The sequence below is a fragment of the Podarcis cretensis genome (genome assembly GCF_951804945.1).
Source record: "Podarcis cretensis genome assembly, chromosome: 5".
Classification (NCBI taxonomy): Eukaryota; Metazoa; Chordata; class Lepidosauria; order Squamata; family Lacertidae; genus Podarcis; species Podarcis cretensis.
The window spans coordinates 41,545,106-41,560,223 of NC_137174.1; the positions used below are offsets into that span (position 1 = coordinate 41,545,106).

General features: G+C 40.5%; 1 protein-coding gene across 2 annotated transcripts in view; it reads left to right on the forward strand.

The window, feature by feature from the left end:
* The window catches only part of TCERG1L (transcription elongation regulator 1 like), a 168,867-nt gene that overhangs the window by 92,342 nt on the left and 61,407 nt on the right, over nucleotides 1-15,118 (forward strand). For both annotated transcript variants that reach the window (XM_079978432.1, XM_079978431.1), the window contains exon 5: nucleotides 14,208-14,333. In XM_079978432.1, coding sequence (XP_079834558.1) covers nucleotides 14,208-14,333 — 126 coding nt within the window. The remainder of the gene's footprint in view (nucleotides 1-14,207; nucleotides 14,334-15,118) is intronic.

Here is a 15,118-nt window from a genome sequence, read left to right on the forward strand (position 1 = left end):
TGTACTTTATACTTGAATAATGCTACTGAAGGAAGTAGAGTTATTCCAGTTTGAGAACTGCAGCCTCTGTACATCCTGGTTAAAAGTGTGGGGGGGCGGGCGGACAGAATGGGCCTTTACTACAATGGCATCAAACTCATTATACGTTTCATGTGTCATCTAAATGAGCTGTGAAAATAACTTGTGTCCTGGGTTATCAAAACCCCAAATGAGAAGCATCAGTAAGATATTAAACGTAATGAAAGGAGACTTCTACCCGCACATTCTCCAGCAAATTTACTTCATTTAACTCAGACAGATGTAAAGATAGTAAAGAACCCACCATTACAAAGCAAAGTACTCCAAAGCAAGTTGACAATGTTTTCCTTCCCCTTTTCTTTTCTTAATTAACATATTTATTGGTTTGGTGGTAGGGCTGTGCTAAAATTTGAAGTCTGCTCATTTCCCAGAAAGTTAAATGACAGTGAGCCTTAATGAGTGTTCACAAACACTACGCTTCATAAAGACAATCAGGATGCAGAAAGACAGTTGTTCATGCTGCAACATATAAAGAGAATTGCAGAAGACTCATACTTCATTTGGTCAGGCGGTACGTGGAATCTATAGATAAAATTTTTATAAGCTACAGCTAGTGCATTGAACTAGCACGTGCTGAGATAACATAATTCCAGAATTTTGGAATGCTGAGGGCCATCTAGTCCAACCCCTTGCAATGCAGGAATCTCAACTAAAGCATCCATGACAGATGGCCAGCCAACCTCTGCTTAAAAACCTCAAGGAAGGAGAGTCCACAACCTCCTGAGGGAGTCTGTTCCACTGTCAAACATCTCAAACTGTCAGTAAACTCTTCTTGATGTTTAGTCAGGATCTCCTTTCTTGTCCGTTGGTTTGGGTCCTACCCTCTGAGCAGGAGAAAAAAGCTTGCCCAATCTTCCATGTGACCACACTTTAGATGTTTGAAGATGGTTATCATCTCTTCTCAGTCTCCACTTATCCAGGCCACACATACTCAACTCCCTCAACCATTCCTCATAAGGCTTGGTTTCCAAACACTTGATCATCTTGGTCTCTCTCCTTTGCACACAGTGTTACTGTGGGTACATACATATGCATGTATACCTGACTGACTGGGAACTTAAACTAAGAGTCATAGTGCACCATAGGGAATTTCATTCTGACATGGGAATGGGATAGCACTAATGGGATGAGCAACATGATGGAGCTAAAACAATAGACAGTTTGTTCCAAAATAATAAAAAAAAATATAAAAACATTAATTAGATGCGCAGGGAAGGCATAGGTCCTTTGTCTACATGTTTCAGGGGTGCAAATTAGACAACTAAACTATATTTAATTTAAAAAAGTATTTCGTTCTTACAATGAAGAGTTGCATTCTTATAACCAAGCCTTGCTTCTCAGTTGCACTATGTCCATTTTGCATTGTGTGGACAAGCGGAGTCCCCAGATCCCACACGGTCCCCCCGTCATGTGGAATAACGACTCAAGACAACGTGCTATGGGATTAAATTGGCCACAACTTTATTGAATTTCAAATGTGGGTAGACCTTGGCTCAGGCATTGGGCGTTCTCCCTCCCCAGTCCCCAGCCGGGGACCTAGGGAGCATCAGGGTTATCCAGTGTGTGTGTGGGGGGGGATGGGCCGGCTCTGGAGAACATATGTTCAAGCAGAGATAGCCGCCCCCGTTACGCCGCCGCAGGGGAGAGTAATGACGACCTTTCGGCGTACGGCCAAAGCCTCCCTTCAAAAACCCCTTTAACGGGGAACCCTGGTATCGCCGCCGCAAAGAGGAAGATGGACTAAAGGATTCCGCCCAAGGCCTGATACCGCCAAAGTTGTGACGTTTTGCTATGGGAAAGGCGAAACCTGCCAATGTAGGGAAATTCCTTTCCGGCCCTTTAACAGCGACCTTAACGTAGCAGCGCCCGCATACCTGTGAAGCAAAATTAACCTGCAAAACCTGTGAAGAAAAGTTAACCTGCAAAATAAGACATTAACTGAGGGTGGGTAGGGTGGGAGAAGCTCTGGAGCCAAGTGAGGATTCCCAGGTAAGATCCTCCCTCTATTGTGTGGGCAGGTAATCCCTCCCCTACCTGGCCTGGTCTCCTTGGCAACACTTCCCCCAGGTGGGATTGGACAACTGACTGAGGTAGGTGGAGACCTCCAGGTATCCCACCTGGGGGAAGGCAAAGCCAAGCCTATGCTGTTGGGGCCGCTCCAGATCCAGGGGCTGCACGCGTCCATGCAAAGGGCGCCCCCCATTTTAAGCGGGGAGCGGTCATTCTTGTTGCAGTCCTGGTTCACATATAAAATTCAACTATTGTTTAAAATCATGAGGACAAGCTGCAGTGACCTTAAGGCTTCTTCTGCTCACACACAGAGGATATTGGGAGCATCCGCTTCAGTTTTAGATTAACCACAGTTTAGCATTAGGTCTGGACCATAAAGTGTTAGTGAAAGCAATCTAGTTTTCCTAACTATGGTTTGAAGTTGACTTTTCATTAACCATAGTTATGACTAATGGCAGTTTTTCTGGGAAGAAAAATCACAGCAAAGCTGTGGCTGCTCTAGAATAGAAACAAAAGCCTCCAAATTCTGCCTCATTGAAAGAGCAGGTGGGATGGGCTAGTCAGGAAGTCTGAGACTTGTGGCAGCTCAACCTTGCAATGCCAAACCATGGTTTACCTATACATACATATGCAGCCATAAACTTGTCTACTACTACTGGAAAACCTCAGATAAGCCTTAAGAAAGGACAGAACTCAGTACAGTGGTACCTCGGGTTACAAACACTACTAACCCAGAAGTAGTACCTCGGGTTAAGAACTTTACCTCAGGATGAGAACAGAAATCGTGCGGCAGTGGCGCAGCAGCAGTGGGAGGCCCCATTAGCTAAAGTGGTATCTCAGGTTAAGAATGGTTTCAGGTTAATAACGGACCTCCGAAATGAATTAAGTTCATAACCAGAGGTACCATTGTATCTTCTTACAAATTCATATACAAAGAGTATATTTGAATGTGCAAGGAATTGTATACAGATTGCTGAGCTTTAGCTTATGTTGTGTTTTTCCCTCTAACCCAAAATAATAAGTGGTTCATTTATACCCTGAAGCATAAGATCATTTCTACTAGAAGAAAAGATGAATGATAATATTCTTGAGCACAGCAAGAGGGGATTTATGCTCTTGGTTTCATTTAAAAGTGGTGGGAGTTTTGTGAATAACTCACTACATGTGTCTTGTTAAATTCTCTGTCTCATAACAGTAGAAAATCATTTTAGGTTATTAATCTGCTTGTTACAGATAAATGCAACAATCTAATAAGCACTAAGAAGGAGTTTGTCCTGTTATAATAAAGGGCAAATATGTAGACAATCAGATAAAAATGTTCCCGTTTTTCTGAAATTACATTTTCAGATTTGTGTGCAGGATGATAAACTTATGCACTGAAACAAAAATATTTCCTATCTGAGATCCACTGCTGCTATTTGAAGCCAATATTCCTACAAAGGGTCTTTAAACCTGTATCATTTTCAGCCATCAATCTGTAGCATTTCCTCTCTAACACATTATTTTGTTTTTCTTTTTTAGAAAAGATACCCTGACAAAAAAGACTTAGTTCTAAGGAAATATGCATAGTATGTGCATATTAACTAAATATGGGAAATACTAAAAAGGTGATTATAAAAGCTGTGGAGAATTCTAAATTTTAGAGGCAGGGGATATTTTATTTGAACTGTTTTAAGTGTGGCATAGCTGGATTTGTCATACTAACTTCACTGAGTTTGCAATGAGTTACTAAAGGTTCCTATACTCTGGCTTCATTTTAAAATGGTTACCTTAACTAATATTTTACTGAGCAATATTCTCATATAAACCAAGGTGCTTTTCAGAGCTGGATGATTGATAGGTAACATAGGAAGGAGATGCAGGTCCTGGGCCAGTTCTCAAATCCAAGTTCAGCCATTCATTCATTAGCTTAGCTTTGGGCAAATTACTAGTATTCTACCATTGCTGTAATGACTAGAAATGGAAGCTTCCAAACAAGGGTTCATTCCAACATGGAATTAAGGGTGCTTAAGTCTCTTGATTTCAGTATGCTTCATTAAGCATGATCTGTGTTTATCAGTAGCCAAAATCATTATGCAGTTGATTAAAAAAAATAAAGACCGCAGATCACTCATGGTTTGTTCAGTGCATATTTTGTGAGGCTGATATTGTGCTTTTCTGGGAAACAGGGAGATCTCTAATCTGTGGTATCTATCTATGACTTCTTTTCAGCATGCTGCTTCATTTTTTTTTATTTTTTTTTTTTGTGAAATGCCATTTTACTATGAGATATGAAATATCCTGGGAGTTTCAAACGTCTTCATGCATATAGGTTTCCAGTCAAAAGGAGAAAAAATGTGTCCCTTTATATTTCAACATTCCCTTGCACTGGTATTGCATGTAAGGGCCAAACTATGTTAAGCACAATAGTTAAAAATAGGAGAGGCTAACCTTTGGCCTTCTAAATGTTGCTGGACTACAAGTCCTGTCACCACTGACTATTAGCCATGTTGACTGATGGGAGCTAGAGGTCAGCAACATCGCACATACTTTTGTAAACCAAGAAATCTTTAATAAATATATGCTTAATGGGGAAAAAAACCAAAATCTATAGGGCCATAGATCTGCCACTCCCCCCCAATTTCTTTTTGTTTGTTTTTTTAAATGACTAGAACTACTCCAAGGTTACCAGCCGTCCCCGTTTCCCGGGGACAGTCCCTGGATTTACAAATTGGTCCCCTGACAAAATCAATCTATTTAGTAGAAAAGTATCCCCAGATTCATTGAGAAAAATCTGGTAATCTTATTCTACCACCATCACTGCTTTTCGTTAAAAACAAAAGCAATACTTGGATTCACCTGGGTAGATTAAATAACTCAAGGTCACTTTGTATTATTGTGTGCATGACCAAATTAGAATATAAATTAGAATATAAGAATATTAGAATATAAGGTTGAATATATATTCATATTGATTACCTTGTTATGTGCAACTGTTATAGGATACATATGAGCATGGGTATATTGTTAATTCATAAATAAATGAAATTGTTGGTGGTGTTTTTCTTTTAAAAAACCCTTTGTTCTGCATCGTATTTCTAACTTTGCAACATTTTTGAGCATTTTGTATTTCCAACATCCACACAAATGTCATGGTATGTTGTGTATAACTGTAATAATATATGCTATAATCTCAATAATAGCCTTAATTTTGCATGTTGTGTAATGGGCAGAAATGATGCAGTTGAATACTCAACATATTGCATACTTGGAGAGTTTTGAGCAATTTTTTTTAACAAGCAGAGGCAGCACTGACAATCTTTCTCCTCACCTCTGCAAGGTCTACTCTTGATGTGAAACTGACAATAGGAAAGTATAATCACTTTTGAGTACCTATGGCGGGGGGGGCGGGGACCCATAGATGCTTAAAAGAATAAACTAATAAATGCTGAGAGGACATATAGACACTAACTCTCAGCCTCCATGAATCAGATTATAATAGTCTTAGACCTGGTTTCCCATGCAGGGCCCTTATAGCAAAGATGTGATTTTTGCTTCTGCAGTAGAAAATCACAGGTATTTGCAGCAATCTCAATCTAGCCTGTGTACTCTTGAATCACAATTGATTAGTTGGAGCTTTGTGTTTTTATCTAGCTTTGTGGTAGCACCATCATTCTGATGATAATGGATGCTTGTACAAGGCTGGGGTAAGCCAGCGGTTCTGGTAGGTGACTTGACAGATTGATGCTGGATTTGGAAAGGTGGGGACATAAACTTTACAAAATGAAGTGTGTAAACCAGCTGTGAGAGTGCTGAACAGGTGCTAAATAATAATGATGAAAAATAAATAAATGTCTTAGCTTTGTATTTTACAGTGGGGAGTTGGGAGCTGGAGTGTGGGGAAGGGGGGGTGCCTGATTCCTTTTTTTGTGTGTGCTGCAAGGCAGCTGATTTTATTTAAAAAAACTGTGGTGGCTAGAGCACTATCTCATTTTTATTTGCTTTTAAATTGCCTGATTTGAAAACCAATTACTCCACTTTTGACAGAATAATTGGAAATAGAGAACCCTTGACTCTTTCCTTAGGTAGGTAAACAAAGCAACAAAATGTAAGCTAATTGGTTGAGAGGAAGCTCTATCTTTTATCCTCTTTTGAAACTTTGAAAGTTGCCTCTGATGTGTCTTTGAACAAGGGGCTCCTATATAAGTAGTCATCCGCCCCACCATTTTCCATTGTTTGGGCAGCACTTTAATCCTCTACCATCCCAGCTTCTAAAACCCAGCATCAATGAGACTAAAACATAAATAAAAGCACCAATTAGTCATTACTACCATAAAACACTCTCCATCTTCTTGTCACACAGGGTGTAAAAAGTACCTATAATTGCAGCCAAAGAATGTAGGGGGGATAGCATTATTGTGCTCTTCAAGGAGGGGACAAATGGAGGAAGCTCCAGTTCGGTGTTTTGAGTGGTTTACTCCTCATGATACTGCCCCTAAAGTAGTACATTAATTCTTATTTCTATTTAAAGGGAAGTTATCTTAGGAAACTAGCCGAAGTTCTTGTGGGTAGTAATAGTATAATTCATTGAGAGTTACAGTGGTACCTCTGGTTACGTACTTAATTCATTCCAGAGGTCCATTCTTAACCTGAAACTGTTCTTAACCTGAAGCACCACTTTAGCTAATGGGGCCTCCCGCTGCCGCTGTGCCGCCACCATGCGATTTCTGTTCTCATCCTGAGGTAAAGTTCTTAACCTGAGGTACTATTTCCAGGTTAGTGGAGTCTGTAACCTGTTCTCATCCTGGGTTAGAGGAGTCTGTAACCTGAAGCGTCTGTAACCTGAGGTACCACTGTATGCACAAAGCCACAGAGGAGTACTGCAATGAGCTGGGTCCAAGACTACGCTCTGCAGGCAACACAAGGATGCATAATTGTATGACATCACTAGCTGCCGTGTTTGTGAAGGCCAAATGGCAAAACAGCTTCCTACATAAAAACATGGATGCTAAACCCAAAAGGGCAAGTATTAAGGCAGAAGGAGGAATAAGACGAAGATCTTCTGATCGTTCCCTTAGCTCAAGCATTTCCGCTGGCCAGACAGAAAGATTCACCCCTCATGTAATGTTCTGACACTCCAAGTGGATTTGGGAGATTAGAGGAGGGAAAGCTCCTTTGCCCCGCAGGAGTCCTTTCACTAGCATGCCAGATTCAATGAATTTGGGCCGAATCATATTACTATATGGGTCATCATCTTTGAAAAAAGCATTAATGCACAATTACATAGTCATTTATAGAGGGTATCAGGCTTTAATATTATATGCTATAATCTCACTTGCCCATATAATGCCGCTGAAAGCAGAACAACAGGTAGACAATTGAAGGTTCAGGGTTGAAATTCATCCCTCCAAAGCTTGCCATCTGGAACATATGAACATATAAATCTAGTAGGGTCAGATCATTGATCTGCTGGCCTGGTGTCTGGGTGGCAGCAGCTCTCTAGAGTCTCACACCAAGGACTGGCCCACATCACCTGGTTCCTTCTACCTTTTACTGGAGACACCAACTAATGGATCCAGAGAGCTTCTGAATGCATTGTGTGTGCTTCACCACTGAGCTAAATATAACTTCTAGTCCCAAAGTCCCCTGCCCAATACACTAGTGCACAGCTCAAGACACTGTTCCCCCTAGCTGTGACATATAAGCAAAAGGCTCTTTAAATGCCTATTCTGACTTGTGAACGGCAGAAACCAAAATTGACAGAGCCATCCTGCGATTATTAAGGGGATTTTGAAAACACACCTGTTTGCACAGGCAAACCCCCTGATCTTTTGACCCCGAGTCTCCTGCTTTAATTGTTTTGCTTTTCTATTTGAATGGGATTGTTTCCTTGGGTATTTTAATTACGGTTTATATTTTAATGTCTGTGTAATTGGTTTTTGTACCTGGAAACCACTGTAGAAGCCTATTTAGTCACCAAACAGTACATAAACGGAATAATAATAAAGAATAACAGTTACTGTGCATCAGCTGTTCACCCCCACATGGAAGCCTAGAGAGATTAAATAGTGGTGTGAGAAGCTGGGGTGAGGGGGTAAAGGCAGTAGCAGCAAATGTGATGGACAGTGGTGCTTCTCCTGACTGCTGAGTTCCTGCTACTTGCCAGAAGAGTCCGGGGTGAGACAGAGGGGAGGTTGGCACAGTGCAAATGCCCCAGGGGAGCCATTCCATTGCTCATGCTGATGCACTTGCAACCTCTCCATTGCCTCCTGCTGCCGCCTCCTCAGTCAGCTGTCAGGAGCTCAAGGAAGTGACACTGCCTGCCCATGTCTTGGCTGCTGCTAGAAAGAAGCCCTGGTTAGAACCAACATAGCCTCAGCCATTGCTCAGTTGAAAAGGTGGTTGCCTTAGTTTTATAAAAGAGAACATACAATGCTGGTTACATTTTTAGCACAGACTGCAACTCATATAACAAAGTGCATATTGAAATATTGGCAAAGGAGATGGGAGTTATTTCTTAAAAGGCTATGAGTTAGTTATCAAGCAGTCTCCTTTTACATTCAACGATACGAAATGGCAGGGAAGTAATCACAACAAGAAAATTGGCCTAAAGTTTATAATAATAAAAAAGCACCCTGATTGCTTGGTTTATAGTTAGGACTTTTATGGATTATGCTTAGATATAATTTCAGCCCTCCGGGTTATATTCACTTCATTCTGAACGCTTCTCTTACATTATGACATTAAGCCAAATCCTTAGTGCTTATTTAGCATTTGAATTCTAAAGCAATCTATTGTAGAGATTGCTTTTTTATTTTCTTGTAGCGCTAAAGTGTGCAAATATTTATTCCTGAAAGGTTATGATTGCTCTAAATCAATCAAGCATATTGGGTGAGCATAAGGTATACTTAAATCAAGCAGTTGGACTTTATCCATACATGGAAAATTTAAAAATATATACTTAAACGGGCTGTAGATGCAAACTGTAAGTTAATTTTCACACAAGCATACACACAATGAGAATGTCAAGGCTTATGTTAATATATCCAGCTGTAAAAAAAAGAAAAGAACAGAAGGCTTTACAGAAATGAAGCAAGATGTGGCAGAGTTTGTCTGAATAAGAGAAACAGTTTGACATAACTTGAAGAGACAGTGTAACCCTTTCAGAAGCATAAAGTAGTGCTATAAAAATTCCAGTATGTTATCTGTTCCTAAGCGCAGAACAGTATGTTAGTATTATGAATAGGGAGAGTACCCTTTCAACCCAAATAAACAGTGAGTGGCACCGTTACCTTCCAGCCCACCCTCTCATGGAAGAACTGAAAACCACTTATTCATTTACCCATTCAAAAGCATTCCTGAAATGCTCTATAAAAGCAATATCCATTAAAACAAAAACACAAAACCTATAACTGATGAAACAACAGTATAAAAACATAAAAGCAAATAAAACAGAAATTTGGATCATGTTTTATGTGTGTGACTCTCCCAATCTTATGTGTTTATAAGGTGTCTGAAGCAACTGCTGGTTGTAGCCTTGCATTTGGCTCTTGCCTCCCTCCCCAGGGGATGGCAGTTCTCTGAATACCAGTTGCTGGAAACCAAAGGAAGGGAGAGTAGTCTTATGTTTGGATCCTGCTTGCAGGTTTCCCACAGGCATCCAGTTGGCCACTGTGAGAACCTGATGCTGGACTAGATAGGCCATTGGCCTGATCCAGCAGGATCTTCATCTTACATGTTTCTGGATTTGGGATGGTGCAAGCCAATTCATCCAGTGGTTTCCATTATCCTTTTGGGTTCAGTTCAAGCTGCTGGTGCTTCTCTGTAAAGCCCTTCTCTGCCTTGGGTCCTACATATTGTTCCTTCATCTGTCTCCCATGGCACCGTTGTCCTTCTCAGGCCCTGCTCTGAATTCCGGCACCACATGAAGTAAAAACTGCTGCAGAGAGAAGCAGGGTCATTATATTAATCACCCTGAGACTGTGGGATCAAGTTCCTGACATTTCCAGCCTCGGTTTCATGTTGTTTTGATGGGTCATGAATAAAGCATGAACTCTACTTGCCTCCAGTGCCCCAGTCAGTGTTACAGTGCAGCTCTGCGACTCTCCATTGCTAACACGGCTAAGAGGCAGCCTCCTGTTTGGGGCAAATCGTTTTTGCTTCCATGGATTTGTCTTCTACAACCTTTTATCCATGCCACAGGCTTATATAGCCCTGTTCCCTTATTTCCATGGATTTGTCTGCTCAAAATGAGTTTTGAACACCTTTGGCTTAGATCGTCTACAGGCAATAATTAAAACTCTTCTGGGGAACACAAGGATATTAAGGAGTGAGCATGAAATTGTCATTTAGGCCTATATGTATTATCATTGGTGGTGCTTATGAAACTATCTTATTAGCTTTTTTGTAGCAAGTGGAAATATACCTTGCTTGTTAACACCAAGGCTTGTAGACACGTTACCAATTTTATAAGCAACTAGGTTGTTCTTTCCTCCAATTTGAATTAAAGTTGGCTTGAGGGAAATGTACCATAAGAAATGACAGTATAGATACAAGATAGATGAACTGTGGATAATGACATGTCTACATTGTTTCCCAAACTAACAGCGGGAGGATACTTGGTACAGAGTAGACAGGAACATGTACACAACCTAACCATAGTTGTGACTAGTTACAGGTAGGTAGCTGTGTTGGTCTCCCGTAGTTGAAACAAAATAAAAAAAAATCCTTCCAGTAGCACCTTAGAGACCAACTAAGTTTGTTATTGGTATGAGCTTTCGTGTGCATGCACAAATACCAATAACAAAATATAGTTGTGACTGAGAGCCTTAGTATTCACCTGTGCCACAATCTACTAGGGTGTGTTGGGGGGGGTGTTGCTACTTCTCATCAAATGATGCTCATGGTATCCATAGAACAAAGGCAGATTTAGGGAGCACAGCTGGCTCGGTCGCACATAACAGCCACTTAGATTAGTCTACAGTTCTCTATCCCTTTATCTGTTATTTCTTGTTAGTCCTGTGTATCTTTCTTGCATTTGTTGCATTTCTGGGCTTTACATATGTTTTCCCATTTCTACTGCCGTAAATGATGGAGTCTAAAAACACACACACACACCTAAGCAGTAGTAAAATGATTTATGATATCTCTTCCTCCCCTTTTTAAACCTGCCTTCATCTCATAAGAGGCTAGATACAGTGCTGGTTTATAGCCTGAATTCCAGGCTTGTCCTGTGAAAATGTAATTGATCCTATAAGAAACAATGCATTTAAAAGGCATGATAAAAACATTAAAAAATGGGGAAAGCAGTAAATACTGGACTGTTGGTGCCAGGTATGTGTGTTTTAAAGCTGACCAGTGCTCAAATTTATGGGGTGGAGTTTGGGGAGAAGGAAGCAGATCAAATTATTTTTATTCTAAAATGCTTAGGAAGAGTTGGGAGAGAGAGTTTTCCCCTTCTCTCATTTCCCCTCATTCAGAACTGATTTGGATGTTGCTCACTTCCAGTGGAGGATGGGGAAAAAATGTTTCTGTGTGCCAGCTGGGATTGCTAGCTCCCTATCCCCAGTTGCTGTTCCTGACACTTCAGTAATTGAGATGAAATTCTCCCCCCTGCCCCCTGTAGCAGGATAAGCTTCACCTGTTTTATTTCTTCATGTGGATCTCCTTGGGAAATAGGAGTAACCTTCCTCTCCCCTCCATCCGTAGCAAGGTAGCAATCCTCACAGCAAACCATAATAGCTGGATTGGATTCACCATCTAAAATAGTCCAATTGCATGCTGCCGGTACGGACACATGTTTGAAGTGATCCTTAGAAGACCGTGGTGTATTGGTGCATGTTATTAGAAACCATCAAAAGCCCCGTGAAATTCATTACGGTCTGCACCATTTTCTCCCCCACCCTAAAACTGGCTTCTAGATTTGGGGGGAAGGGAAAGGGAATCAGAAACTTATTGCTCTCATCACCACAGCACTGAAATTGCTGACAGGAAGAAGAAGGCACTGCTCTCCCCTCCACCACCCTTTGTGGGGTATCTGTTGGTGGAAAACTGGGCAATCCAATGCCAGAGAATGTGGGCAGGTTTTTTTTTAACCAATGCAGCTAGAACACTATCCTAGAGCAGCAACATGGGAGGGGGGTTTCCAGCTGCCCTACCCTTTCCTCTTGGAAGTCTGATAAAAAGCTCTTGCAGGAGATGGAATGCGAGCAACATCATGGGAGGGGAGGACTAAAGTGAAACTGTGAAGCTGCCTTGTTATTTTTGCTCCTGGATGCTGTGTGTTGTTATAAAAACCACAGTTCAGTACTATACATATGTTACTCAATTTTTGTTTTGCTATGTTATTAGGAAATGGTTACTGCACTGTTGATTTGCTATGTTTCTAGGAATTATTTTTTGTTGTTGTTGTGTTGGTTTGAAATGCATCCCAGTTTCTTTGTTGTATGCATCTTTCAACATGATTTTTGTGTGTGGAAAAGTGGCATACAAACAGAATGAATGAATGAATGAATGAATGAACCCCAGCCATCCATGGAAATTAATGCAGCCATTCACCCATAAAAGGATGCTGTGGTAATCTGCCACTATAATACACAGTGGTTTGCACAACTACTTTTTTAATTGATTAGAAACAAGAAGTCTGCATTGAGAGCAGTTGATTTACAGAGGCCGACATACGTGAAACCCTACAACGAATTTCAATAGATAGCTAAGATTAAGGACTATTTTATTGATTTTTGGTCTTTAATTGTGTTTTTATACATTTATCTTTGTTTTGAATTGAATTATGATGGTTCTAGGTATTTTTTTGTTTTTAGTGGAATGTGGATTTCAGCTTTGTTTTATTTTCAATTTTATTTGTACATTGGTTGAATAATTTTTCTTTTAATTGAGCATTTTATCATTCTTCTAAATGAATGAATGACTGTTTTGTGCACCCATGGGTGTGCAAAGATAAAGAAAGAGGACGGATATACTAAATGACAACATTGGTTTGTGGGTTCAACTAGTTCCTTGCCTGTTGCTATGCTACCCACTGAATATCAAGCCTTCCCAGTCTGGATCCTGGATCTTCATTCTTTGCCACATTGTTAGAAGTGGATTTATTTGCACAGATAGGATTCTGTATTCTGGCATGTGGATTATTCTGGAGGATATGCCATTTTCAATATGCCTTCAAACACAAAGGAAAAAAAGCTGCTGAAGGTGGAGTAAGCACACATCTATAACCAAGCTGAGTCATGAAATCCCTGTATTAAAAACTTGAGCAGCATTGACTATTATTGGACATGAAGATTGGTCCTGTTTTTTGGCCCTATTGGTAGTGACTGTGATGGCAGTGGTAAGAGCAAAACTGATAAAGATGAGATAGCTGGTGCCAAACCATTATTAGCTAAACAGCCTTGGCCCAGTATACCTGAAGGAGTTTCTCCACCCCCAGCCTGGATGCTGAGGTCCAGCTGAGGTCCAGCTCTGAGGGCCTTCTGGTGGTTCCTTCACTGCGAGAAGTGAGGTTACAGGGAACTAGGCAGAGGGCCTTCTCAGTAGTGGTGCCCACCTTGTGGAATGCCCTCCCATCAGATGTCAAGGAAATAAACAACTATCTGACTTTTAGAAGACATCTGAAGGCAGCCCTGTTTAGGAAAGTTTTTAATGTTTGAAGTTTTATTCTGTTTTTAATGTTCTGTTGAAAGCCGCCCAGAGTGGCTGAGGAAACCCAGCCAGATAAGCGGGGTAGAAATAATAAATTGTTATTGTTATTGTTACTAAGCTGAAATTCAAAGGTGGGCTAGATTTGGGAGTTCTAAACTGGAGAATGTCCTTTCTAAACCCCCTCATCTATTTCTGAAACTTTTCTGCATCCCTTCCACTGGCTCCTTTTTATGCTATTCAGTGAGGACTCCTCAGATTGGATGTATTTTTTATAGCAAGATGGGAGTAAAAATGAAGTGGGTTTATTTATTTTTCAAGAAATGTATTCCTGTAAATATTATAATTGTGTTGTAAAATATTTGCCAAGAAATAGTAATTGCTAACAGCATCTGATGATGCCCAAAGTTTAAAAAAAAAAAATAGAAAAAGAAAAGATGGGGGGGAAGGAACCAGATTAGTAATGCTCATTATGGGTTTGCATGCAGGTGCTGCTTCTAGGATGGATACCCGAATGACTCCTCTGATGCCAACTCAAGTCACCAGGGTAGCGGCTATCTCTTCACCAGCTGTGACATTCATGGCAACCAATTTGGTGGATCAGACATTAACAGGTGTGTTTCTGTTTCGCTCTCCTGGTTATACTGCTACAGCATATGTTGCATATTTGCATATTTTTCAACCAGATACTTTCCCACAGCAATAAATGCCACAGTAATAAATTGAAAAGCCCTTTTAACAGAAATATTTGTAAATGGTACTGAATCTATCGTGGTTACACACAACAAGGGATCCAAAATATATACAAATCAGATACATTTTTACATATTCTGTTCCAGACCATTGCATCAGAGGGTGATATTGCCTTTTGGAGCATTAGCATATTTTTATTTATTTATTTGGCAAGATTTATATACCACTTCATTAAAAAATAGTAAGTGGTTTTCAATGTCACCTCATGTGTGATTTGTTGTTGTTTAGTCGTGTCAGACTCTTCATGACCCCATGGACCAAAGCATGCCAGGCACTCCTGTCTTCATGTGCGATAGAGTACCTTAATTCAGTAGCCCTCTTCAGGCATCTATCTCAACCCATGGGGGTTAAATTTTGGTGCCCCTCAATTGGCTGCTGCTGCTGTTGTTACCCTTCCCATCTGGCTGGGTTTCCCCGGGTTGATGTGACTGACTTTTGGGTTAGAATGTTTGTAGGAAGAGTCAGTGTTTGAGCTTTTATTTTTGTCTGCAGGTTAGTTGGTGGGAATATAATTTGATTTGTGTTCTGGTGCTGCCATTGTTGTTAGTATATTGTTTGATTTCATACTGAGTTGTATTTAAGTGACATATTGTTTCATTGCAATTCAATGTTGTTCCTTGAGCTGGGATTGTGTAAACAATGATGA